This window comes from Marmota marmota, unplaced genomic scaffold (genome assembly GCF_001458135.2).
Source record: "Marmota marmota marmota unplaced genomic scaffold, marMar, whole genome shotgun sequence".
Lineage (NCBI taxonomy): Eukaryota > Metazoa > Chordata > Mammalia > Rodentia > Sciuridae > Marmota > Marmota marmota.
In genome coordinates, this window is record NW_026000026.1 from 21,456,679 (window position 1) to 21,483,772 (window position 27,094).

The window sequence follows — 27,094 nt, forward strand, 5'->3', positions numbered from 1 at the left end:
TTCCCCCCATTTTACTTATGGGGAAACTGGGGCCCAGGAGTGGAAACGCTTTATCCAGGCATGTGCAGGGTAAAGTGGTGCTGGGATTCTAACCCAGGGCTCTGGCTCTCTTCACCACGACCCAGCATGAGTATTTCATATTCCTCAGCCTTCCTGGGCCCCAGGATGCCCTTTGCCCTCCCTGGGTCACCCCTCCCTGTCATTATCGCACACCCCCACAGATTCCTTGTTCAGTGTGAGAGTTCAGGAGAAACATCCAGCGCTCCACAGGTGCTCAGGGAATGATGACGAGGGTTTTTTAGTTGGACCATGCTGGTTTAAATCCCAGCTCCTCCCCTGGGTTGCTGTTGCTTTTATGAGTTACTCTTCCATGGATAAAATGAGCTGCTTGTGGTGGAATTTCTGGCAGAGATCACCAACAGACCCACCCAGTTCTCCCCCTGCCCTTGACCTGGGCCTGGAGTGGGCTGGGAGTGTTGGGACCCTGAACTGGCCTTGCTCAATCTCCTGTCCCCGGCAGCTGAAGGAGGACCAGCAGAGGGCGCTGCTGAGGCGGGAGTTTGAGCTGCAGAGTCTGAGCCTCCAGAGGCGGCTGGAGCAGAAATTCTGGAGCCAGGAGAAAAACATGCTGGTGCAAGAGTCCCAGCAGTTCAAGCACAACTTCCTGCTGCTCTTCATGAAGCTCAGGTGGTTCCTGAAGCGCTGGCGGCAGGGCAAGGTCTTGCCCAACGAGGGGGATGACTTCTTGGAGGTATGGTTGGGCTTGGGCCTCCGGAAGGTAGGGGGAAAGGAACATGGGAGGCGAGGGACATAGCACTTCATATTCATATTCACATGTTTGTAGGGGAAATCAGTGTGTTCCAGTCCCTACTGGGGCTGTGACATAATACATGTAGGACACGTTATCTTTCTAGATCCTGAAACATTCTCAGTTCCCAGCACACCCGAAGGCTGGGGTGTAGCCCAGTGGTAGAGTGTGCTCTTAGAACGAGCAAGGCCCTGGGTTCCATCCCCAGCACCAAAAAAGAAGAAAAATAAAAACAGACACACACCTGCCCCAAGGATTCCAGAGAACAGGTTGTTCCCCGTGTATGTGTAGATCGTCAAAAGACTCTAGGTATCGATCCCTGTGACCAGTGTAGGAACTGAGCTGTTGATCCCTGTAGACTTGCTCCTCCAGCATACTTCACAGCCTCACTATGTTCCCAGATAAGTGGCACTTGGAAACCTCCTTTGTTTTAGTCAGCTTTCCCTCGCTGTGACCAAAATGTCTGAGAGTAACAATTTAAAGAAGGAAAATTTGTTTGGGGCTCATGGCTTCAGAGGTCTCAGTCCATGGATGACTGACTCCATTGCTTTGGGCCCAAGGTGAGGTAGAACATCGTGGCTGAAGGGCGTGGCGGAGGTCGACCGCTCAGCTTACGTCAGCTGAGAAGCAAAGAAAGGGAAGAGAAAGGGTGGAAGGGACTGCAGGGAAGATGCACCCTTCCAGGGCACCCCTCTCCACCCGTGCCCACCTCCTCCAGCCACGCCCACCTGCCTGCAGTGCCGGTTAGTGCAGCCAAGCTAGGATGGACTGACTGGGCCACAGGCCTCATAATTCAGTCATTTCACCTCTGAATATTCCTGCAGGAACATAGGAGGTTTGTGGGGAAACTTGATATCCAAACTGCAATATCCTTCATTTCATTTCTAGGACAGCAAGCTCTGGGTTTTCCTTCTACCTCTCTGGCTCCTTCTTATTTCCCTGACCTCACCTTGCTTTTTATTTTTCTCTTTGGTGGTCCTGGGCACTGAATCCAGAGCCTTGCACATGCAGGTTCTCTGTCGCTGAGCTCCTCCCACCTGACCTCACCTTGCAAGCTCACAGTCCCCAGGGCTCAGTCCTTGGACTATGTTTCTCCTGTACCTGCTCTGACTGCCTTGGGGCAGCTCATCCAGGCTTCACTGGCCTTTCTTGGACATTGAGTTCCAAGTGTATACGTCCTGTCCAGGTGTCGCTCATGGACCCTAGATGTGTATTGTCCTGGGACAGATCCACTGGGTGTCTGATAGGCTTTGCAAACCTTATGTCCAAAACCAAACTCAGGCTCCTCCTCCAGCCCTGCTCGCCCAGTGGGTCAGTTCTTCTTGTTCAGACAAATGCTGTGGCAGCATCCTCTGCCCTTCTCTTTCCCTCACACCTCGTCTAATCTGTCCACCTCTCCAGAGTCTGAGCCATCCTCCACTGCCCTCTGACCAAGCCATCGTCACTTCCTGCCTGGATTCTGGCCATTGCCTCCTAACTGGTCTCCCTGCTTCTCCTTGACACCCTCCCACCAAGCATCTTGTGCTCAGAGGGTGCCAGGAGGAGCCATGCCCTTGTATGCCCCATGAACGGTGCCCCTGCAGCTGTGCAGTGTGGCTCCAGCTGCCCCAGTCACCGTGGTTATTTCTGAATAACTCTTCAGGATGCCTCATGGTCCTTGGGGCAGAAAAGATATTATGGGTCACGCTGCTTGGCCTGGACGGTGCCCAGAGATCAAAGTTACGGTCTGGGAAGTCAGTGAGGACATCCTCCCACCCCTGGTTGAGTGTGGTTTTGACCAACAGGTGAACAGCATGAAGGAGCTGTACCTGCTGGTGGAGGAGGAGGAGATCAGCGCCCAGCTTTCTGATAACAAGGCCTGCGCGGGAGACGGCTGGACCCAGAACACGGTGCGTTCTCAGCCCTTCCCGGCTTGTTCCTTTGCCCATTCAATAATCACTTTCCGGGCTGCGGCTGTGGCTCGGTGGTAGAGCACTTGCCCAGCATGTGTGAGGCACTGGGTGTGAACCTCAGCACTGCATACAAATAAATAAACAAATTAATCACTTTCTGTCACTTCCTCTGACTTCAGCTCTGCACTGGACACTAGAGCTGCAAAGGTTGTTCTTTCTTGGTCACTGTCCCCCTGTTCTCTATCCTTTGTGGCATGCAGATCATCCCAGGGCAGTGACAAAAGGCCAGGTGGTGGACTATGGGGTCACAAGCAAGAGACTAATTAGTTCTATTTGGAGCAAAAGAGGATATCATCACAGAAAAGGGGTTATGGATGGTGGGTTTTGAAGAATGAACAGGAGCTTACCTACTAGAGAACGGAGAGAAGTCATTCTAAACACATAGAACTGTGTGTGTAGAGGTGTGGCAAGGTGTTCTGGAATTGGCTGTGGCTTAGGAGGTATATAATGGGGTAAAGCTCTCAAGCTCGGCTCCTATGAAGAGGGGCCTTGGGGCTGGGGCTGGGGCTCAGTGGTAGGGCACTCGCCTAGCACCTGTGAGGCACTGGGTTTGATCTTCAGCCCCATGTAAAAAAAATAAAATAAATAAAAGAGGGGCCTTTATTTTCTGGGACTAAGAACTCTCTGATCAAGCCACATATGAGAGAGAAGAAGAGGAGGTTCAGACTTCTCGAGCCACACACAGTGAGTGAGCTGGGTATGGGTGGGAAATGGGGTCATGGGCCTAGGAAAGAAGATTTGGAATTGGGTTCAGCACAGTTAGGGAGGCTCCTTGGAGGCCTCCAGTGGGTCAGAGAGAGAGGCTAGAGGCTGCAGAAAACCTTGAGGAGGCCAGATTATTCGGCTCAATTTAGGTGGAATAGTTACTACTGTGACTGCGGGAGTCTTTGTTCGTGTGAGGCTGGGACTCAGTCTGCCCAGGAGGGAGCCAGGGCTGGGCTCATCCTGGAGGGGACCTGCTGGAGGCCCAGGGAGCCCCGAGCTGGGTTCCTTCCCACCTCCCACGCTGCTGACCCAGGCCTTTCCTCTCTGCAGCCCAACGAGTACATCAAGACCCTGGCCGACATGAAGGTGACGCTGAAGGAGCTGTGCTGGCTGCTCCGCGATGAGCGCCGGGGTCTCACGGAGCTTCAGCAGCAGTTTGCCAAGGCCAAGGCCACCTGGGAGACAGAGCGGGCGGAGCTCAAGGGCCACGCCACCCAGGTGAGCCCTCCCCAGACACGTCTTCTGCCTCTTGTCCTCAGCCAAGCCCACAGCTGTCAGGTCTGGAACAGGATGCCCAAGCCACCTCCTGGAGGGACAGGAGCCCCTCCCTTCACCTTGTCACCCAGAGAGGACAGAGGCTTGCCTAGAATCATCCAGCACGGGGACCAAGATAGTGGGGTTCAGGAGTCAGTGGGCCAGGGAAGGAAGATGGAGAATTGGCAGGCACCTCTGCCCCTCTGCTTCCGGGTGACATGCCTGATTTGTACCCAGTGCCGTCCCTGCGATGCCTGGTCTCTCATTGCTGCTGTCCTTATTTGCTGCCTCCTACCTGAGGGGCCCCCTGATACCTGGCTGTAGTTTGCTCCCTCCCCTACAACAGCCCAGCTGGACCAAAGAAACTTAAATAGGATCCCTGGGATTTGGGTATCTGCTTTGTGTGTGGGGACAAGTTGCTGCCCTACTCTGGTCTGAAAAATGAGAAGGCTAGGCCTCCCACCTGGAGAGAATGCTCTGACTCCACAGTGTGGGGCTGGGCTCCCTCTTCCTCCACCCTGTCCCTGCTGCAGGCCGACTTCCTGGGCATTGCCACCTCTGGGAGGTGGTACTCAGATGGTCTCTGCAGGACACATGACAAAACAGGCACAGAGAGGTTGAGTCCCTGTCTTGTGTCACCCAGGGCAGACCTGACCTTGCACTCCGACTCCTGACTTCTTCCTGGGCCCTCCGATCCCTCCTAGGCCTCCTGCAGACCTCCCAACTGCTGCTCATCTGCATATTCCAGTGTCCTTTGCTCTGCTGTGCCCCAAGCTCAGCCATTCCAGGGCTCGACTCCCTGACCATAGCCTGGCAGGTGGGAGGCATTGAATCATGAGCTGGATATAGGTGTGCATCATCCTGCCACCCTGAGGTCTGCGGCCAAGAAAGGCATCCTGCAGAGTGATTTCTGCATATGTGCATGTGTGTGCATGTCCCCATGCAAGGCCCATGAGGGACAAGGTGGGGTTCAGCTTTCCAGGAGTGGAGCTAAAACACAACCCCATTAACCAGAACCTGCACTGTACCTAAGAGTAGATAAATACCGTGACAAGCGATAACTAGAACCCGCTACGTGACCTGGGACAAAACTGACTTGACCCCCTTAGAACCTCTTCCTCTGAAAAACACAAAGTGGTAGTTAAATTGCAGAGAAAATGACTGAAAACCCCACAGTGCAGCTTGGCTGGTGGGAAGAGCTCCACACCGAGGAGGGCTGGTTGTGAGGGGGAGGTCACCGAAGGCTTCCCAGGGGATGGCCCCCAAGGAGCCTCTCTCCCCTTCCCCTGCTGGTGCCCAAGAAGGGAGGAGGGAGAGTAGAGGGGCCCGAGGTGCCAGCTGCCCAGACTGCTCCCACCCACAGATGGAGCTGAAGGCCGGGAAGGGGCCCGGGGAACGGGCAGGGCCCGAGTGGAAGGCGGCCCTGCAGAGGGAGCGAGAGGAGCAGCAGCACCTCCTGGCCGAGTCCTACAGCGCAGTCATGGAGTTGACACGGCAACTGCAAATCAGCGAGCGCAACTGGAGCCAGGAGAAGCTGCAGCTGGTGGAGCGGCTGCAGGGTGAGAAGCAGCAGGTGGAGCAGCAGGTGAAGGAGCTGCAGAACCGCCTGAGCCAGGTGAGGCTGGCCCCAGCTTAGGCTGATTTGAGTCACAAGGGAGAGTCACTGTAGGATAAGTTCATGGGTAGCATCTCCTTCAGGTATAGCTGGATCCAGGTGCTCAGACAGTGAAGTCTAGAATCTCTTTCAGATATAGCTGGAACGTTGTGTTTAGAGATTGCAGTAAGAACTAGGTCTCTCTCTGCCTCAATCTTTCAGGACTGCTTTCCTCTTGTTAGCTTTTTTTTTTTTAATATTTATTTTTTAGAGTAGATGGACACAACACAATGCCTTTATTTTTATGTGGTGCTGAGGATTGAACCCTGGTCCCGCCTGTGCTAGGTGAGCGCTCTACCACTGAGCCACAATCGCAGCCCTCTTGTTAGCTTTACTCTGGTTTTGAAGTTAGAGTCTCACTAAGTTGCTGAGGCTGGCGTCAAACTGCCTCAACCTCCCAAACTGCTGGGATTGCAGGCATGTGCCACCACACCCAGCCGCTTTACTCTTTTCTTAAATTTTACTTTGAAACACAGTCTGGCTAGGTCGCCAAGGCTGACCTCAGACTTGTTTACATCTCCTGCCTCAGCCTCTGGTAGCTGGAATTACAGGCATAGGCCACTGTGTCCAGCTTGTATACACTTTACTCTTAAGCAAGCTATTTCCAAATATGACCACTCTCAGTTTTATGCACGTAACTTACAGTTTAGCAATCACAATTGGAAAGGTTTCTTTCCCACAAGTTTCTGATTGGCCAGGTGTGAATCATGTGCCCCAAACCAAGGGACCAAGAGGAAGGAGTAGAGTGATTCCCATGGGGAAATTGTAGTCCTTAGACTAAAATGGTGGGTGGAGAGGTGGGGTGGGGGGATGAAAAACAGCCAGTGAGCAGTAAGCTCCTCTATGCTTCGTGTCACGTGCCCGGCACACCTGTCATCCTGTGTACTGTTTGTTTTGACTTTTTTCTTTTCTTCTATTTTTTTTTAAATTTTAATTACAGCCCTCAGTACTTCATCTTCATATAAGAATATTGCCCAGAATGGTGTCCTAGCCCTGTATCCTAGCTACTTGGGAGGTTGAGACAGGAGGTTTGTGACTTCAAAGCCAGCCTCTGCAAGGGCGAGGCACTAAGCAACTCAGTGAGACTCTGTCTCTAAATAAAATACAAAATAGGGCTGGGGATGTGGCTCAGTGGTCAAGCGCCCCTGGGTTCAATCTCTCGTACCAGAAAAAAAAAAACAAACAGGGGGAGGGGGTTGTGGATGTAGCTTAGAGGTAGAATGCTTTAGCAGGCATGAGGTTCTGGGTTCAATCTCTAATACCTAGAAGAAAAGGGGAAAAGGGCCAGATATTACAAAAGCCTATTCTCTCCCTTTCTTGCTATTTAAACAATTTATATTCAGAGTTTCATTTCCATTTTTGATTAATTGAATCATAATGCACATGTTATTTGCACTTTGCCTCTTTCATGGAGAGCTGTTCACAACAGGCTAGAGGAGGCCTCATCTTGTCTGACTGCTGCTTGACCTTCCAAGCATGGGGACACCAGAATTTAGTATTCCATATCGACAAGATCTAGATTGTTTCCAGTTTTTCTCTATTTAAAGTAGTGCCCCAGTGAATAACCCCAATGCACATTTTTCCACACATGCATGAACATTTCAATAGGATAGATCACTAGAGGTGAAATTGCTGTGTTCAAGGGCATGTGCATTTATAGTTGATGGGAACTGCCCAGCCAGCCCTCCAGAAAGGCTTCACCCAATTGCACTCCACCGGGAGCACAGTGAGAAGGGCCTGTTTTGCTTTATCTTTGCCATTTTGAAACATCTGTTTATCTCCAGGTGTACAATGCTATCTTATTGTTTTAATTTGCCTTTCTCTGATTCCTAATGAGGGCCTGCATCATTATGATCATTTGCATTTCCTCTCTTACTGCTGTCTCTAATCCTCCAGCAGCCCTGCAAGGTCACAGTCACTAACCCCCTTTTTCAGATGAGGAAACTGAGGCAGAGTGATATGTCCAAGGTCATAAAGTGAGTAAGAGACAGGCCTGGAATCTAGCAGAACTCTCACATCTGGCAAGTTCCACTCCTGGGCCCTGACTCCTTCCCTGCAGAGATAGAGATCCCCTGAGGGTCATACCTACTAAGGAGCTTGTGCATGGTGAGTGGAGGATGGCACGCTAACATGAGTTCCAGAACATTCCATGTACCATGTGGAAAGCAGATCAGATGCATCCATTTGCACCATCAAACGAAATTCCTGTCTGTAGGAAAGTAGTTTCTTTTTATTATATTAACAATAGGATATTTCAAATGATTTTAAAATTATGAGATAAGTTCCATAACATACCTGGGGAAGCATATCGGCCCACAGGCCAGGCATACCAAGGTGCTACTCAGCTAGCTGATCCATGAACTGCAGCATGAATTAACAGCAATAATGGTTACTATATTAGATATAATGACATCCATCAGAATGCCTGCAAGAAATTGCTCTTATTATCATTTTCCAATCCAACTCAGGTAGCTCAGAACTGCTACCCTCTAGAAGGAACCCTCTGGCTCCTGGCCCATGATGCTCCTCCCAGCTGCAGGGCAGAGCCCAGGATGTGGTCCTGCTCTGGGCCTCTGCTCACTCATGCCCGTCACTGATGCGTGCTCTTTGCCCTTGCTCAGCTGCAGAAGGCTGCCGACCCCTGGGTCCTGAAGCACTCAGACCTCGAGAAGCAGGACAACAGCTGGAAAGAGGTGAGGGTTACCCGTGTTGTCTGGGCTCCTGGCTGGGCCATAAATTCCTTGCTTGTGGGGATGTGATAGGAGGATGTTAACCCTATCCCACAGGTCACACAGCCTTGCACCTCAGGCACCTCAGGCCCTGGGGCCCCTATGCCTCATGGGTCCTCCCCATGGTTTGGGACTTGGGAAGTGTCCTCTGTCAGGGTTGTGATTCCAAGCTGGGAGAAACCCCCAGCCTCTCTTGCTTTCACCTGTGCATCTGGGGAAAGCAAACCTTCCGTAGGCGTGGAGATCAGTAAGATCACATTGGTGAAGTCTGCACTTAAGGCTCAGGTGCTCTGTCAGAGAGCAGCTTGCTGAGTAACCAAAGGCAGTGTACGGCTATTTGCATTACCCTAGTTCATGACCACCAGAGGAAGTGGGGTGCCATTTAGGAGGCTTGATTGCAAACAATGAACACTGATTCTGGGGAACTGAGGGGGAGGGTCTCAAGGGGGACTCACCCAGGGCTGGCAGCCAAGGAAGGCAGCTGTGATAACTGGTGCAGGTGCTGGGAATTGTGCCTCTAGAACCAGAATGGACAAGCCCAGGCAGTAGCTGCATGGTCATTGCTGTCACCATGAGTAGTCTTTCTTGTTTTTTTTTTTTTTTTTTGGCGGGGGGGGCACTGTTGACAGTACAGTTAGCACATTCTTATGGTGGGGGAGTTACATGCAGAGCCGCCAGAAACTTGACCAATAATTGTTCTGGATCGTTGCTGACATCATTGCCGCTCTTCAGATGAGAAGTCAAGTGTGGAGGGCCTCTAGTCACCTTCCTTCTGCATGCTGGTGGCCAGAGTTGACCCTTCCTGTCTCTTCTTTGACAGACGCGCAGTGAGAAGATCCACGACAAGGAGACGGTTTCCGAAGCTGAGCTGGGGGAACCGGCTTAAAGAGGTGCTGGCAGCCCCATCCTGCCCGCCCCTTTGTCCCTCTCCTCTCCTGCCCCCTGTGCCCACCCCTGCGCCCCATCAGAATTGGGAGAGCAGCAGGATGTGGTTTCTACATAACCCAAATCACTCAGGAGCTGGAAAGCCCGGGGCCAGGGGGATTCCAGATTGCAGCTTGACGTGTGTTTCTTTGGAATACCAGGGCCCCAGTGCATCCTAGCTGGCAGAGAAACTAGCTTCTTTGGGGTTCTGTTTTCTGTCTCTGGGTTAGGAGAGTCACCATGGACATCCATTCCTGGGGTTATGAGCAGCATCCATTGGGCCAGCCACATGCTGTGACCAAGGAGACCCCCCTAGACTAGTAGGACTTTGTCTCTACCATTAGGAAACACATGAGTGAGGGAAATGGAACCTCACAGGAGCCACACAGAGTAGCCCAGAAGCAAGGAGGCCCCAGGGTGGGAGGTGGGCACTGGAGCCAGAGGCTGGCTTTGCATTCCAGCTGTGTGGCTTCTAATCTATGACCTTGGGCAGCTCCTCCCTGCCCACTCTTTCCCTCTGTCTCTTCCACCGTCTCAACAGCTGCCTCTAGAGCTGTCTGAGTCATCCAGTTTGTGTGATGTACTAACACATGACTGGTACTTCTGGCCTCCAGGTAACATGTGCCCGGTCTGTGCTGGGATTTTTAAAATATTATATTTTAAAAACGTGTATTAACATGTTAATTGTAGAAATATGTGTTGATCACGTCCATCCACCCTTCTTCTACCTCTCCTCCTCCCACTCCTCTCCCTCTCTTACCCGTGGCTCCCTTCCCAATCCCTAGTAAGCCCTTGTCTACTTTCAGGCGGGTTTTTTTTTCTTCTTCTTCTTCTTTTTAGTTTCCACATAAGAGAGAAAATATGCAATCCTTGTTTTTCTGTGTCTGACTTGTTTCACTTAACATGATATCCTCCAATTCCATCCATTTTCCTGCAAATGACAGGATTTTATTTTTCCTTATGACTGATTAATACTCCGTGGTGTATATATACCATAATTTTCTTTATCCACTCATCTGTTGATGGACACCTAGGCTGGTCCTTATCTTAGCCGTGGTGAATGGTGCTTCAGTGAATGTGGGTCTGCAGGTATCTCTTTATATTCTGGCTTCATTTCCTTTGGCTGTATACTCAGGAGTGGGATAGCTGGATCATATGGTAGTTCTATTTTTAGAAGCACGTGGGCATGCACGTGCCTGAGTGTATGTGTGCACCAGTGCGTATTGCTGGCAACTAAATCCAGGGCCTGGGGCATGCTAAGCAAGTGCTATAGAGTTAAGCTACCTATACCCCAGCCATGGTAGTTCTATTTTTAGTTTTTCTGAGTATCTTCTATTATTGTTTTCCATAGTGACTGTTTAATTAGGTTCCTATCAACAATGTATAAGGGTTCCTTTTTCCCTATATTCCCAGCAGCATTTATTGATTTTTTTTTATAATAGCCATTCTAACTGGAATGAGGTGGATCTCATTGTAGTTTTGATTTGCCTGATGGTTAATGTTATTGAGCATTTTTCCACATATTTATTAGTCATTTGCACGTTTTTTTCTTACAAGAAGTGTCTATTCAGATCATTTGCCCCTTTTTTCAGTGGATTACTTGTTCTGTTATTTTATTTTATTTGTTTTTTTACATATTTTTGATATTAATCCTTGTCAAATGAGTAGCCTACAAGGATTCTCTCCCACTCTGGGTTGTGTATTATTTTCTTTGCTGTTGCACAAGCTTTTAAATTCAATGTAATTCCATTCGTCAATTCTTGCTTTTGTTTCCTGTGCTTTTAGAGCCCTATCCAGGAAATCATGGCTTGTGCCAATATCTTGAAGTGTTTCCCCTGTGTTTTCCTCTTGTAGTTTCAGAGTTTCAGGTCTTACTTTAAGGTCTTTGATCCATTTTGAGTTGATTTTTTTGTCCAGGATGAGAAATAGGATCAAGGTTTGATCTTCTACTTATGGATCTTCCATTTTCCTAGCAATATTTGCTGAACAGACTGTCCTTTCTCTAATGATGTTTTGGGCACCTTAGTTGACAATCAGTTGACTAAAGATGTGTGGACTCATTTCTGGATTCTCTATGCTATTTTATTTCGTCTGTGCTTCTGTTTGTGTTGAAGATTTAATGGCATCTAAGTTTGGGTTCCCCCAGAAGCAACCCCTGAGATGAGGGTTTATATGAAAATATTTATTTGGGAGAAGATTCCAGGAAATACCCGAAAGTAAGACAGGAAGAGGAAAGCAGCCAGTTAAAGCAGTTCCCACCCACCAGGGAAGTAGGCCAGGGTGTGCGCAGTCTGGGTTATTTCCCTCTAACACCGTTTTTCCTCCTCTGCTCTTCCTAGGACCAAATCTGTTTCCTCCATGTCTGAGTTTGAAAGTTTGCTTGACTGTTCCCCCTACCTTGCTGGTGGAGATGCCCGAGGCAAGAAACTGCCCAACAACCCTGCCTTTACCTTTGTGAGTACTGAGACCGTGGATCCAGAGAAAGATACCAAGGAAAAGGCAGGGCTCACGCCTCAGGACTCCAACCGCCTGGGTGCGCTGGGCTGCCAGGACTCTGCAGGGAGGCACATGCAGCGCAGCTACACGGCTCCAGACAAGACGGGCATCCGAGTCTACTACAGTCCCCCAGTGGCCCGGCGCCTGGGTGTCCCTGTGGTCCATGACAAGGAGGGCAAAATCCTCATTGAGCCTGGCTTCCTCTTCACCACAGCCAAGCCCAAAGAATCAGCTGAGGCCGACGGGCTGGCCGAGAGCTCCTACAGTCGGTGGCTGTGCAACTTCTCTCGCCAGCGCCTGGATGGGGGCTCAACGGGCAGCGCCTCGGCAGCCGGGCCCGCCTTCCCCGCGGCCCTGCATGACTTTGAGATGTCAGGCAACATGAGCGATGACATGAAGGAGATCACCAACTGCGTGCGACAGGCCATGCGCTCGGGATCGCTGGAGAGGAAAGTGAAAAGCACGTCCAGCCAGACGGTGGGCCTGGCCAGCGTGGGCACACAGACGATCCGCACGGTCAGCGTGGGCCTGCAGACTGACCCGCCCCGCAGCAGCCTCCACAGCAAGAGCTGGTCACCCCGCAGCTCGTCGCTGGTGTCCGTGCGCAGCAAGCAGATCTCCTCCTCCCTGGACAAGGTCCACTCCCGCATCGAGCGGCCCTGCTGCTCGCCCAAGTATGGCTCGCCAAAGCTCCAGAGGCGCTCGGTGTCCAAGCTGGATAGCACCAAGGACCGCAGTCTCTGGAACCTGCACCAGGGCAAGCAGAATGGCTCGGCCTGGGCTCGCTCCACCACCACGCGGGACAGCCCGGTGCTGAGGAACATCAACGACGGGCTGTCCAGCCTCTTCAGTGTGGTGGAGCACTCAGGGAGCACGGAATCTGTGTGGAAGCTGGGCATGTCCGAGACCCGGGCCAAGCCCGAGCCTCCCAAGTACGGCATCGTGCAGGAGTTCTTCCGCAACGTGTGTGGCCGCGCCCCGAGCCCCACCGCGGCTGCGGGAGAGGAAGGCGCCAAGAAGCCCGAGCCCCTCTCCCCGGCCAGTTACCATCAGCCGGAGGGCGTGGCCAGGATCCTGAGCAAGAAGGCCACCAAGTCAGGCAGCAGCGAGGAGGCCAGAGCCACCCTGCTTCCCCAGGTGGGGAAGGACGGTGTGCCCCGGGAGGGCGATGGCATCTCCGTTCTTCCCAATGAGGTAGGTGGGTGGAGTTTGCCCTATTTCTTGGGAGCGGGGATTGGCTTCCAGGGTCCAACCTCACGTGGATTTTTTTTTTGGTGTGTGTGTGTGTGTGTGTGTACTGAAAACTGAATCCATGGGTCCTATACTACTGAAGCACATCCCCAAACCTTTTCATATTTTATTTTGAGACAGTCTCCCAAAGTTGCTTGGGGCCTTGCCTAGTTACCAAGGCTGGCTTTGAACTCACGATCCTACTGCCTCAGCCTCCCGAGTCTCTGGGATTACAGGCTTGCACCCAGCACCCAGCTCTATTCATTTTTGTTTTTATTTATTTTTTATTATTTGGTAGTGCTGGGGATTAAACCCAGAGGCTCACATGTGCTACGCAAGCACTCCCCCACTGAGCTACATGCCCAACCCTTTAAATTATTGGATACTGGAGCTTGAACCAGGGGTGCTGCACCCCTGAGCTACATCCTTGCCTCTTTTTACTTTTTATTTTGAGACAGGGTCTTGCTATGTTGCCAAGCCTGGCTTCAAATTTTTGATCTTCCTGCCTTAGCCTCCCAAGTAGCTGCACCACAGTGCCTAGCTCTTTTGTTTTTTTTAATTCAAGAAATATAGTTGTATGTCTCAAATAGTTCTTATGCTGGTATGACATGGGGATGAATGTCCCAGACCTGGAACAACACAAACCTGGAGACCACATGGTCTGAATGCCAAGAGACTAGTAAGTGGCTTAAGCAGGGGTTTGACTACTACACAGCAGAGACCTCCAGCATCCTCCAGGGAAAGGGTGTGCCCGCAGCTCTCTTGCCCTCACTAGTATGCTGTGTGACTTGTTAGGCTGGGGAGAGCCAATTGTAAGTGTTATTAAATATTAATTAGCGGGGCTGGGGATGTGGCTCAAGTGGTAGCGCGCTCGTCTGGCATGCGTGCGGCCCGGGTTCGATCCTCAGCACCACATACCAACAAAGATGTTGTGTCTGCCGATAACTAAAAAAAAAATAAATATTTAAAAAATATATATATATTAATTAGCCTGCCTAGGCATGCCTATAATCCTAGTGACTTGGGAGGCTGAGGCAAGAGAATTGCAAGTTTGAGGCCAGCCTCAGCAACTTAGAGAGGCCCTAAGCAATTTAGCAAGACTCTGTCTCAATATTAAAATTGAAAAGGGCTGGGGATATACATATTTGCCTGAGCCAGGTGCTATGGCACAATCCTGTGATCCCAGATTTTTAGGAAATTGAGGCCACAGGATTGCAAGTTCAAGGCTAGTCAGGGCAACTTAGTGAGACCCTGTCTCAAAAAATAAAAAGGGGTGAGGGATGTAGCTCAGGGGTAAAGTGCCCCTGGGTTTAATTCTCAGTGCCTCGACAAAATAAAACAAAACATTAACCTGCCTACCAGCCCAGCAAGACTTCACACCTAGGTGCTCATATTGTCTCTGTGAATTTTTTCTGGATGCCCCCCTCCTGATATCAGTTTTGATAAGTCAGGGATTACTTGACTATTAGCAAAGGAGGCATGTAAGTTAGCATTGCAGAGGAGAAGGAAACCTCTCTGAAGAATGATGGAGTACTTACTGCATGGAACCCAAGAGCAGAGACTGAAGGGCTAGAAGCTTCTCCCTGTCTCCCTCTCCTATATTTTGAGCCTTATTTGCTCCTATGTCCTCTTCCTCCTTCTCGTTCTTTTTGTTGTATTTGCACAAGGACCATGTGAGCTCTTTCAGCTCTTGATATACCACATCTTTCAGTTCAAGCACCTAAGAGATACTGATTCGAGCCTCTTATACCAATTCCACATTTCCAGGAGGAAGAACCTCTGATTGGTCCAGCATGGGTCAGGTCCAGTCAGCTGTGGCCAGGGGTCCACGGGGTCTGCTCTGGGCTCAGAGGAGATAGGGACACAGAACACTGTGTGAGATGGCTGGGATTGGCCCAAAAGGTCAGCTTCCCTATTATTGTATATTTAGGTGGTTTCTAGTTTTTCCCTAATGTAAATGGTGCTGTGGTGAATATCTTGGTGCAAAAAAAATTTTTTTTTGTTTTTTTTACATTTCAGATTATTTCCTTAGGTTTCAGTTGCAGAAATGGGATTATAGCATGAAAGGATATAAAAATGTGTAAGGTATTTGATAAATGTTGCCAAATTGTCTTTCAAAAAAGTTTGTCTGGGGGCTGGGGTTGTGGCTCAGTGGTAGAGCGCTTGCCTAGCATGTGTGAGGCACTGGGTTCGATTCTCAGCACCACATATAAATAAATGAATAAAATAAAGGTTCATCAACATCTAAAACATTAAAAAAAAAGTTTGTCTGGGGGGGCTGTGGTTGTGGTTCAGTGGTAGAGTGCTTGCCTCACATGTGTGAGTCACTCACTGGGTTCAAGTCTCAGCACCGCATATATATAAATGAAGAAAATAAAGGTCCATCAACAACTAAAAAATTTTTTAACAAAGGTTTTTTGCTGAACTGGGAGTATAGCTCAGGGGTAGTGCTTGCCTCACATGCACAAGCTCTGGGTTCAGTCCTCAGCACTGGAGAGTGACAGAGAGAGAGAGAGAGAGAGAGAGAGGGGGAGAGAGATTGTCCAGTTTTACAGCCTCGGTAGTGCAGGGGGAGTGCATTTCTTCTCCACACATCTACTCAGCTGGCTGTCTTGTTTTTGTTGTTTGGTACCAGGGATTGCACCCAGGGGTGCTTAACCACTGAGCCACATCTCCAGCTTTTTTTTTGTATTTTATTTAGAGATAGGGTCTCTCTGAGTTGCTTAGGGCCTCACTGAATTGCTGAGGCTGGCTTTGAACTAGTGATTCTCTTGTCTCAGCCTCCTGAGCCTCTGGGATTACACTGGCTGTAATTTTTAGAAATCTCTTATTTATTTATATTTTTTAAACTTTTAACTTAATTTTTAACTAATTTATTTCTATTTTTTAACTTTAATGTTCATGCTGAGCATATCGTAAGAATACGCCTGAATATAGTCAAACACAGCCATTGCATTAACATTTTCCAGAGAAACAGAACCAATAGTGTGTGGGGGAGATTGACAGATATCTATCTTAAGGATTGGGCCCACATGGTCATAGAGGCTGGCAAGTCCCAAGATCTGTATGATGAGTCACAAAGGCCTGAGAATTGGTTAAGTTAATGATTTCATTTCAGACTGAGGCCTGGCAGTCACATGACCCAGGAAGTGCCCATGGTCTGAAAATAGAAGAAAATCTAATGTGCCAGTCCAAAGGCTGTCAGGCGTGAAGAATTGACGTACTTGGGGGAGAGTCAGCATTTTTGTTCTATTCGAACCTTTACTTGATTGGATGAAGCCTACCCACGTTAGGGAGGGGGATCTGCTCTACTCATTCTGCCAATTAATCTCATCCAAAAACACCCTCACAGAAATCCCTAGAATAATGTTCAAATCTAATGTCTGGGCAGCCTGTGGCTGAGTCACATTGACAAATAAAATTAATTATCACATCCATAAAACCAGCACCACACCAAGAAACAACAGTACACAGCTAACTGGCTTTTAAATGTTGATTTTAAAGTTGATATACATATTTTTCAGTATGTTAATGTGCCGGTGACCTGTTGACCCAGTAGTTCTCTTGTTAGGAATGTAGTCTGTGGAAATAATCACAGAGGTGGAAGATGAAGCTTGCATAAAAGACTACGTTGCAGGCTGGGGTTGTGGCTCAGTGGTAAAGTGCTTGCCTGGAACACACAAGGCCCTGGGTTCCCTTCCCAGCACCTCAGGAAAAAAAATAAAAATAAATGTGTTGCATTATTAATAAAAATTGTTGACCCGTGTTAAATGTTTAATAGGTCCTTTGCCTAGGGCTTTTACATATCATATCTGATTTGACCCTTACAACTTTGAAAAAGGTATCATGTCTCTCATCTTATGGGGGAAATCAAGCCTCTGAGAGGTAATTGCCCAAGGCCATACAGTAAGTGATAACTGGGATTTGAGCCAAGCAATCTTGTTCTACAGGTGCATTTTTCTGTGTGTTGATAATAGTAAAAAATCAGAAACTACCCAAACAAACATCAAAAGTAAATTGGGGCCAGGCATGGTGTGCATGCCTGTAAGCCCAGCGACTTGGGAGGTTGAAGCAAGAGGATAACAAGTTCGAACACAACCTCAACAACTTAGTGAGACCCTATCTCAAAATAAAAAGGGCTAGGGAAGCCAGGAGCGATAGCTTGGGAGGCTGAGACTGGAGGATCATGAGTTCAAAGCCAGCCTCAGCAATGGTGATGCACTAAGCAACTCAGTGAGATTCCGCCTCTAAATAAATTACAAAAATAGAGCACAAGGAGGTGGCTGGGGAAATAGCTCAGTTGGTAGAGTGCTTGCCTTGCATGCACAAAGCCCTGGGTTCAATCCCCAGCACCAAAAAAAAAAAAAAAAAGTCAAAAAAAGGCTGGGGATGTGGATCAGTGATGGAGTGCCCCTGAGTTTAATCCCTGTTATCTACGCCCACCCCATCCCCCCAAAAAATTAGGGCTGGGGAACTTGTTCATTTGCCTAGAATGCCCAAAGCCCTGGGTTCAACCCCCAGCATCACCAAAGAAAAAAGTGAATTGAATATATAAATTATTTCTATTCAGGGCTGGATTAAAGCTCAGTGATAGAGAACTTGCCTGGCCTCTGTGAGGCACTGGGTTCGATTCTCACACTGCATGTAAGTAAATAAATAAAGGTCCATTGGCAACTAAAACATTTTTTAAAAATTATTTCTATTTAGCAGAATAGTGTACAGCTGGGGCTAGGGATATAGCTCAGTTGGAAGAGTGCTTGCCTCTCATGCAAAGGCCCTGGGTTCAATCCCCAGCACCAAAAAAAAAAATACAGAATAGTATACAGCTATTAAAAGAGATCTAGGACATACATAGTGGCAAAAAAAAATGTTCATGTTTTGCAATTGCAAAATAGGATGTAGGTGATGAAGTCAATATGTATATGCAGTATGTTGAGAATTTATTTTTGACGTTGCAGGACTTTGACAACATTCACTTTTTTCTCTGTATCTTCTGGACCACATTAGAATGAATATCCATTACTGTCCAAAAGGGAGGAAAACGGAAAAATGGCTCCAGAGAGGGGATGCAGCCCCTGGAAACTGGTCTGTGGGCATGGCTGAGTCCAATTCCATGCCTGGCTGGTCACCCAGTGGTAGCTGTCCATACTTCCTGACTCCTGACTTCTTCTTTCCCTCCTCTTAGGACGCTGTCTGTGACTGCAGTGCCCAGTCTCTTGCCTCCTGCTTTGCCAGGCCGTCCCGCTCTGCTATCCGCCACTCTCCTTCCAAGTGCAGGCTGCATCCCTCTGAGTCTGGCTGGGGCATGGAGGAAAGGGTGGCCCCTGCCAGTGAGTGACAGAGCAGCCCCTGCCTCGACCAGCCCAGTTCCTGGGAGGTGGAGAGGAGGCAAGGGGCCATACCCTGGAGGGACAGCAGCTATACCACTGCCAGAGAAGAGCTTTCACATCAAGGTAAAGCGGGTCTCCTGCTGACCAGTGGGTGGTGATCTCTGACTCCCAAGGGAAGGCACTGAGTGGGAGATAGACCAAAACTGGGCCTTAGAAGCATCCGCAGAGAGCTCCATTGGGACCAACCCCTGAGTCCTAAAGGAGACCCTTGCCTGGATCCACCCATACCCACTTCTCAGAAGAGCCCAGGAAGAGATGCACCTCTGGTCATGCTTCATGGAAGGGGACTCACAGAGATGTTCCCTGTTGACCACGTAACCCTTCACGGGGAGGAGATACCACCGAGAAAATGGGCTCTGCTCTAGGGCCCACCTTGGGTTCCTGGCAGAGCTGGGCTAGCCACCATCCCCTCCTCCTGGCCCTGCTGCTCTGGATTGCTGGGATTCTAGGGGGTATGATAGGGCCGTAACCAGGGCCAAGAATATGCTCAGAGTCCTGGAGCCTTGGATCTCCTTGCTCATACCTGGAGCAGTAAGAACTGGGAGACAGTGGGAATGAGTAGGGCTCAAGTCAGGGAGCCATTGGAATTTCCTCCCTTGTCAAAGTGATGGGGGCGGGGGGAACCTTTTGGGAGACTCCGTGAAGACAGAAATAGGTAGAGTCAGTCTTAAGAACTGGTGCATAAAAAAAAAAAAAATGCCTACATGCCCATGCCTTGACCTGGGGCCTCTTTCCCCAGCACCCTGGAGGAGACTACACCTCCTCTGTGTTTACATCCTGCAGCTGGTGGAGGGCAAAGAGACTCCCAGCAGGAGACTCCCAATTGGTCACATCAGGCCAAGGAGAATTCACAGTAGACTGGAGCCCAGAAACACATTTCTTGCCTAGATTGTTTATTTGAATTTTTCGTACTATAAATATTTAAGGTGGTTTACTTTATTTTAATAATTTAATTGACCCCAAAGTCCTTAAGGTAATTTATTGGAGATCGACACGTGTTCTTGCCACTGGGACAATGTGGGACTTGTAACACCATGGATAGGCATGGGGTCCCCAGTGTGGACCAGATGGCTCAGCAGCCACGCTCTGGTCTCCTGGTCAGTTTAGGAGGGCCCCTCACCAGACCTGGTGCCCTGTAGCTTGCTCCCCCAACACCGCTGACCCTTTAGCCCAGAGCACTACTTTCCAGCACCTGGTCCTTGCCCAGCCCCCAGAGGTCAGTCTGTAAATGCTCTGGATGGGGTGGTGGGCCAGACTGTTGTCACCACTCCCCCGGCATTCTCCCTTTCCCTCCCGTCTCTGAAACCTTCTGTAATGAGTCAAACATGGATTACGACAGCTCTATTAAGAGCACAGAAATCCCTCCAAGTTCCCTAAGTGAGAACTCGCAGGAAAACAGGATGGACTTCAAGAATGTTGTTTACTGCCGTTTTGCACATGGATCTGAGAGTGTCTGCCCGCCTGCCTCAGTTCTCACCAACCTGCCAGCCTTTTCACCAGCCTGTCTCCTCAGCCTTATGGCCTCTCACGGCTCTTCTCCCAGCCTTGGATCCACCGCCTGCCCTTTCCCATGCCCATGGCAGCTGCCCGCGCCGTCAGATGGACTGAACGTAGCTCATTGCAGTACCGTGAGGAAGGTCTCATGTGGCCTCTCCCTTGGTGCCAGTGAACCCATTTTGGTTGTGCACATGCCCACCCCCTACACACACAGATGTGCAGCCCCACTGTCACTGACTGGGGACCCAGAGTTACATCACAGGATGGATTGGCTTGTCTACACAATTCCCCATCAGAAAAGCCAACAGCCTTGCAAGTTTTCCCCCGACCCTGGACTCAGCAGATGCCTCTGTACTCCCTCCTGCTGGTTCCCAGCCTACCCTTTCAGGGTCATCTGGACCACTTAGTTCTTCACCCATTCCCTATTGGCAGCACATCAGGGGCACGCCTGTCCTTCCAGCTGCTTCCTTGTGCCCCAGTGACTTGTGTGGGCATAGCTGGCAGGCCATGGAGCCGTGGGCTTTTCCCCCCTGAGATGCCAACCCTCCCACTCAAGAGGTCAGGAGGCCCCTCTAAGGTTATCTGCAGTGAGAGGATTCACACCAGGCCACAAGCCACCAGAGGCCTTTTGCCACCTCCCGAGCTAAAGAGGGCCAGGGAGGCTGCGCTCTCAGCCTTGGGGGAAAATCCCCATGAGACCTGAATTCACCCCAGGGCCCATGGGCCGCTCAGCCTTACCATCGTCCTCATCTGAGATTGTCGTGCCATCTTCGTTGTCTGGGCATCTAGCCCCCCCCAGCCCCCAGCGGGTGTTGGAGGCTCCAGGTCTTGGTTTTCAGTGAAGTCCCAGTTTCCACTCCTTGCATGCCACTGTGCAAGGCCACTCGTCACTGTTCCTCAGAAGCCTCTGGACATGGGGCTTGGTGGGGTTAAAGTGTTATGTGTAAATACTGGTTTGGTTTCATTTTTAGCATTTTACTTGGTAACTGGTTGTTTTCTTTTTGGGGGTGGGAGGGTTGGTTTGTAAAAACTCTCTACTCTTTTGGAATGTAATTTCTAAGTTTGTTTCTTCAAATGCCTTTTTTATGTCTTGGTAACATTCCCAAAGCAGAAAACTGCCTGACCCAAAAGTGGGGGCTCCCCTGGAGGATTGGGGTGCCAGGAAGGAATGCTGCCCTTCTTCTCTTTCTTCCCCTTCCTGTTCCCATCTACCCTTTACTCCTACCTGCTTTTTCCTCCTCTTCCTCCCTTAGCTTTCTTCCTCCTTTGCCCCATTTCCTCTTTTTTCAACCAAAGTCCCAAGGAACCCTGGGGTCCTAATCTCCTACAGACTGCCTGATGTGGGTGCATGGGTTGACATCAGTTGGTTGGGGGAGGTGTGGGACCAACTCCATGACTGACCCAAAACTGGGTGACTTTACATTTCCTGTGTCTGACCTCTTCCCAGAGCCAAATTAGACTGTCCTGGAGGCAGCGGTGACTGTACATGAAATGAAAATAAATCAAACCACTTTGGTGCATTGGCTCTAAGGCCTGGATCACGCACAAGTCATCAAAATTCAGTTCCCAGTCCTACCAACCCTTTCTCCCAGTCTTTCCTCACCAAAAGCTGGCCTCCAAGAGGTCTTGCTGTCTATGACCACAAAAAAAAGAGCCCTATCGCTTGGCCCCCAAAGGAATGCTCTTCTATTTTCTGGCCTCCAGGTGACAAAGCTGAGGGCCCATAGACTTGATCCTCTTACACCCTGATGCTGGTAAGGAGCCATCATACCTGCTCTCAGGTACTTTTCATGGATTTATCACCCAGCCTCTTTTGCCCGGATAATGTCAACACTCTTCCTCCCTCTCCCTGCCCATCTAGGGTGTCTCCCTGCTCCAGCCTTATCAGCCACCAAGTCCCTCTACCTCTTCACTAATAATGACAACAATCCCCTATACATCCCACCATGAGCACTTTACTATTTGGAGATCACTTTCCTCTTCCCCATCTCCTTTAGGTCTCTCAAAGACAACTTTCCGGAGGACAGAAACTGAGGTACAGGCTGAATCCCAGAGCACCCACCTGGGAAGCCAGCAAGTTTAGACAAGAACTTTGGTCTAGTGGATCCCCTAGCCCTACTCTGTCCCGATTGCTATGCAAACCCACTGTGTCACTGGGAGCACTGGCAAGGTTTAGGACACCCAGAACATGCCATGCATGTTCACCAAAATGCCACCAACAAGTCTACCCACCCCATCACTGGACATGTGTTCCAGAGGGTGTTCTGAGGACCCCTGCATTGGAATCCTTTGAAGGCCTGTGCAAGATGCAAATTCCTGAACTCCACTTCAGCCTTCTGAGACAAGAATCTGCATGCTTAGCCAGTCCCCAGGGTATCCCAAGCACTCCTGGCCACAGCATTTGTGTTCACAGCCTGACCATTAGGCCATCATTCTTTTCATCAGTAATTACAATGTTATTTTATTTTATTTTTGCAGTAATGGGGAGTGAACCTAAGGGCCCTCCACCACCTAGCCACCTCCCCAGCTCTTTTTTATTTATTTATTTATTTATTAAATTTTGAGGCAGCATCTTGCTAAGTTTCTAAGCCTGGCCCCAAACTTGTAATCCTCCTGCCTCAGCATCCTGAGCTGCTGGGATGACAGGCAAGCACCACCATGTCCAGCCTGCAACACTGTATTCTTAAAAAGAGTACTGAGCACCAAGCTGGGCCTTACAGAACCTGGTCCTTCACCAAACTCTGCTTTGGTCTAATTACCCTGAAGATTTCCAAAAAATTCAGAAACAATGAACAATCTTATACATTTTTTAATAATTTTTTAACTTGTTGGTAGAACTTTATTTATTTATAAGTGGTGCTGAGGATCGAACCCAGCACACATGCTTGGCAAGCGCTCTACCACTGAGCCACAACCCCAGCCCCTTAATCATACACATTTAATGAGACAGCAAAAAATAGAAAATCAAAAGGCAAGATAATGTATTCTTCATATCTGCCTGATTTAATTCCCATAAATGTTACTCTTGTGTTTCTTCACAGGCATAGCAAAAAGGAAAAAAAAAATCATATGATTTTATAACTTTCATCATCCAATCATGGCAAGCAAGCAATTCTTCTGCTACTAATTTAATATATATATGTCTCTCTTCAAAGGCCTGGAGCCACTTAGTGTTATTACAAGTTAAGCTGAGATGCAAGGATGTTTTCCAGGAGACTATTGTTAAAAAAAAACAAACTGCCACCAACTTGAATGACCTTGGCTCAATCATGTGGCTAGCCTATGCCTCAGTTTCCCCAGCTATAAAGTGGGGATAATGGCCTACCTCTTGTGGCTGTCGTGAGGACCAAATACAACACTGTGCCTGCAGGTCTACCTGGAAAAGTGCGAGGTTCTATACTAATGTAAATGGTTTGACCACACTCATTGTTCCCAGGTCAGCCCCTCAGTGCCCTGGTGCTGGGGATGACACTGCCTCATCTGTTTGTTGGTTTTAATAAATAAAAAGGAGACTACATGTGAATCTGTACCAACCTCCTCACTTATTTTTTTAATTGTGGCAAAATATACATATTGTAATTGGCTACTTTCACTTTATTTTTAGTGGCTTTTAGTATGCACACAGTGTTGTGTAATCCTCACTCCCAGCCATTTCAGAACTTTTTCATCATCCCAAACTATAACTCTGTATCCTCTAAACACTAGTTCCCCATCCTCCCTGCTGCCCCCAGCCCCTGGCATCCTCTAGTCTCCTTTCTTCCTCCTTGGGTCAGCCTACTCTCAGAACCTCATGGAGGTGGAATCCTACCACATCAGTCCTTTGTCTTAGCCTTTTTGATTTTTAGGTGAGGAAATCAGGCCCAGAGAAGGGAGTAGCTCACCCCGGGCCTCACAGCAAACCAGAGGCAGAGCCAAAACCAGGTCCTGGGCTGACTGCCAGCAGGCCCTGTACCCCTGATGAGGCACCTCTCTGCCTTTCATGATCTTGGCTGAGCCCCTTTCTCTGGGCTTGGTGTACTTGCTTCCATCCTCTCACTCATCCTCTCATTTCTCATCTTCCAAAGACCCCTGCCTGCCCGCCTCCCCCCACTCCCCCCCAAGCTGATTCCTTCCAGCAGATGGAGAGTCATTGGCCCATGGCCAGGTTTTCCTCCTCTGGGCCCCAGGTTTACTGCCGTACCAGCTCTCAGCCCTCCCAGGACATCCCCGCCCCAGCACTGTTCCTCCTACAGATTTCTTACAACCTCAATGAAGCCTCCCTGCCCTCCTATCAGGGGAGTGCCCCTGTCATCTCCCAACTTCAATATTTGCTCTCAGATCTGGTGTCCTGCATTCCATGCTTGTTTTGTTTCCTCACCCCAGAGGGTCCCCTTGCCCTCATGTATCAGGCAGCACCAGCCCTGCCAGCCCTTCCCATTGGGTTCACCCCACCTCAGCAACCCCAAAATCCAGAAGGATAACCCCCAGTCTCCCCCTTGAGCCACACTATCTTCTCTCTCTCTCTGCAGCCTCCCGGCACTTTCCACTGGGGGGCTATGGTGGATGTGGACTTGGATCCCCCTCCTGGATGGCCCTGGTTGTAAGACAGATTCAGTCTGACTCGGGTTCTTCTTTCCCTCTCTCTGTACATCTGTCTGTCTAACCATTTTTTTCTAACCCTGCGTATCATCACCTCCAGAATAGTTTACCCTGGAAGAACCTATAGATTGCACTCCCAATGTGCAGAATCCATAGACCCAAGATCCAAAGGCGACCGAGGACATAATGCCAGGCCTGAGTCCCTCTTCAAGGCTTCTCCACCACCTGCCCTGCCCACTCCTTCCTCCCCATCCTGAGACCCTTCTCTCCCCCTTGGCTATCCCACTGGCCCTGCTCCCTGCACTCCCTGCCCTTCACCAGCTCTCTGGACTACAGACCCATAGGGAAGGAACTTTGGTTTCCTCTAACTCTCCTGAAAGGGTGAGGCAGTCTGAACCTGGCTGCCTTGTTAACACTCCATTCTGAAGCCACCTAAACCACTCCCATGAAGAAGGATCTCAGCTAGCCGTCTGGAAACCTAGCCTAAACCTGGGCTGATTTCTTAATTTCTCTGACCTTCTCAATCTTACGGTCTTCTGATGAGCATTAGGATGACCCTATGGGCCCCAGAGCACCCTCCAAAGCTCTGCCACTGATCTCTGTGCCTTAGTTTACTTCTCTGCACAGGGGGGCTCACCAAAAGTCCATTCCCAGTATCTTTCCAGACCCTTTGGTGCCTCTACGGCTGGACCTTGCCTGCCATGGCCCTGCCTGGAGGTACCAGGTTGCCAAGGCCAAGGATAAGGTGACTGGGGCACCATTCCAGACCACTAGCTCTCAAATTGTGTCCCAGTAGCAGGAGCATCACCAGGGAACTTGGCAGAAGTGCAAATTTTGCCCCCCCGGGGGGGGGGGCATACTGAATTAGAACTTCCCAGGCAGGTAACAGCAAGTTGGGATTTGAAAGAGTTTTCCAGGTCATTCCCACATGCACAAGCTGGCCAACTGCTGGCCCAGGCTAGCAGTGAGTGCAGGCTGGAATGGACTGGAGCTGGCAAAGAACGGGGGCCCCTGCCCCCCGTAAAACTACAACAATAAAAACAACCATTGGTGTCTCTGCTTCCAGGAAGCTGGTGGGCTGGGGAGGACATGCAGTTTTCCCTTTCCTGTCCCTGGCTCAGTGCCAGCCCTGCTCACCCTCTCCCATTTGTCTGGGTTTTACAAAAGGCTGTCTGGGCAGTGGCAGCAGGCAAGGGTGGGAGTCCTGGAGAGACAAGAGGCAAAGGACCCTGTTAGTTTGTCCCTTGGGAACCTCATCATAGGCCAGATGGTCTCTCTCCAAGTGGAAAGAATCCTAACTCTACAAGAAAAAAATCCTAAGTCTCCAGCTCCTCCTCTTCCTCCCAACCCTAGGAAGACCTTATTATAGATAGTGCCAAAAAAGCTCCAAATCCCCAACACCTGGGGAAGAGAGCCAGAAGCTGTCCTTCCTCTTTATCCTGGTCCCTCCCCAGCTCCTGCCAATACTGTGAAGCCCCCTTCCTACTCAGCCTGGTGAGGGTCCTGCAGCTGTGGGTCCTGGGAGACCCCCAGGGAAAGGCCCCCGGGGAGGGAAGGGACCAAGGGCATCCTTGGGCCAACTGTCCACCTGTCCTTTCCACTGCTCTCTCCTCCTCTGTCTTCAAAAGGCTCCTTCCCAGGATGGATTGGGTGCTAGGACAACTGCAGTCCAATCCACCAGCTCTCCCTGGCCCCCCTGTGTCTTATTTCAGATATGAGAATAATTGTACAGTGTAAACTTACAAAACGTTTTTAATGGTTGTAGATTGGAAATAAAGTATGTCATATGAACAGTTGCTATGACTTGGCTTCCTCTCTGATTTCTCTAGCTGGGTGGGGGTGGGGCAGCAGGTTTGAAACTTGACTCCACCCCACCTGCATTTGCCTGGGAAGACGGGAATACTAGCTGGTAGTGTCACTTGGGAGGGACCACCAGGAGTTCAAGCTGCGTACATGGCTGATTCAGTGTCTCCCAGGAGGTGCGTTATGACCAGTAAGAAATGCAGAGCATTCAAGAAGAAAAATAGGATTAAGCTTTTCTGCAAAAGACTTAAAAGAATTTATTATGGTTAAAAAAAAAAAAAAGGACAATTAAGACATTGTCCTGAAATTAATTATCTCTAAACATCTTTTACCTCTCACAGATGCTGTAGGTCAAGAATTTGGGAGCTGGGTTGTCCTGCTTCAGGGTCTCTGGAGGCTGCAGTCAGATGTCAATTAGGCTGCAGTTATTCACACTTTATTTATTTTGATGCTGGCGATGGAACCTCACACATGCTAACAAACACTGTACCACGATTCACACCATCCAACCCTGGCTGCAGTTGTCTGAATGCCTGACAAGGGCTACAAGGGCGATTTGAAAGGTGGCTAATTCACATACCTGACAAGTCAGTGCTGGCTATGGGCAAGAGGCCTCAGGTCCTCAACAGGCAGACCTCTTCATAGACCTGCTGGTGTATAGTCACAACATGGCAACTAGCTTCACTCAGCTACATCCCCAACCCTTTTCAGTTTATCTTGAAACAGGATGTTTGGGACTATAGGTATGTGGCACTATGCCCAGCTTCTACAATATTGTTGAGAGCCGCAGGGGC

At 49.6% G+C, this 27,094-nt stretch overlaps 1 protein-coding gene across 1 annotated transcript in view; it reads left to right on the forward strand.

Annotated features, from left to right (window-relative positions):
* The window catches only part of Soga1 (suppressor of glucose, autophagy associated 1), a 69,044-nt gene extending 42,751 nt beyond the window's left edge, over positions 1–26,293 (forward strand). Inside the window, 9 exon segments of the mRNA XM_015480957.2 lie at positions 521–751; positions 2,593–2,697; positions 3,796–3,963; positions 5,363–5,614; positions 8,275–8,346; positions 9,203–9,248; positions 9,251–9,272; positions 11,646–12,996; positions 18,218–26,293. Of these exon segments, the coding sequence (XP_015336443.1) occupies positions 521–751; positions 2,593–2,697; positions 3,796–3,963; positions 5,363–5,614; positions 8,275–8,346; positions 9,203–9,248; positions 9,251–9,272; positions 11,646–12,996; positions 18,218–18,370 (2,400 nt within the window). The 3' untranslated portion in view covers positions 18,371–26,293.
* The last annotated feature ends 801 nt before the right edge of the window (positions 26,294–27,094 follow it).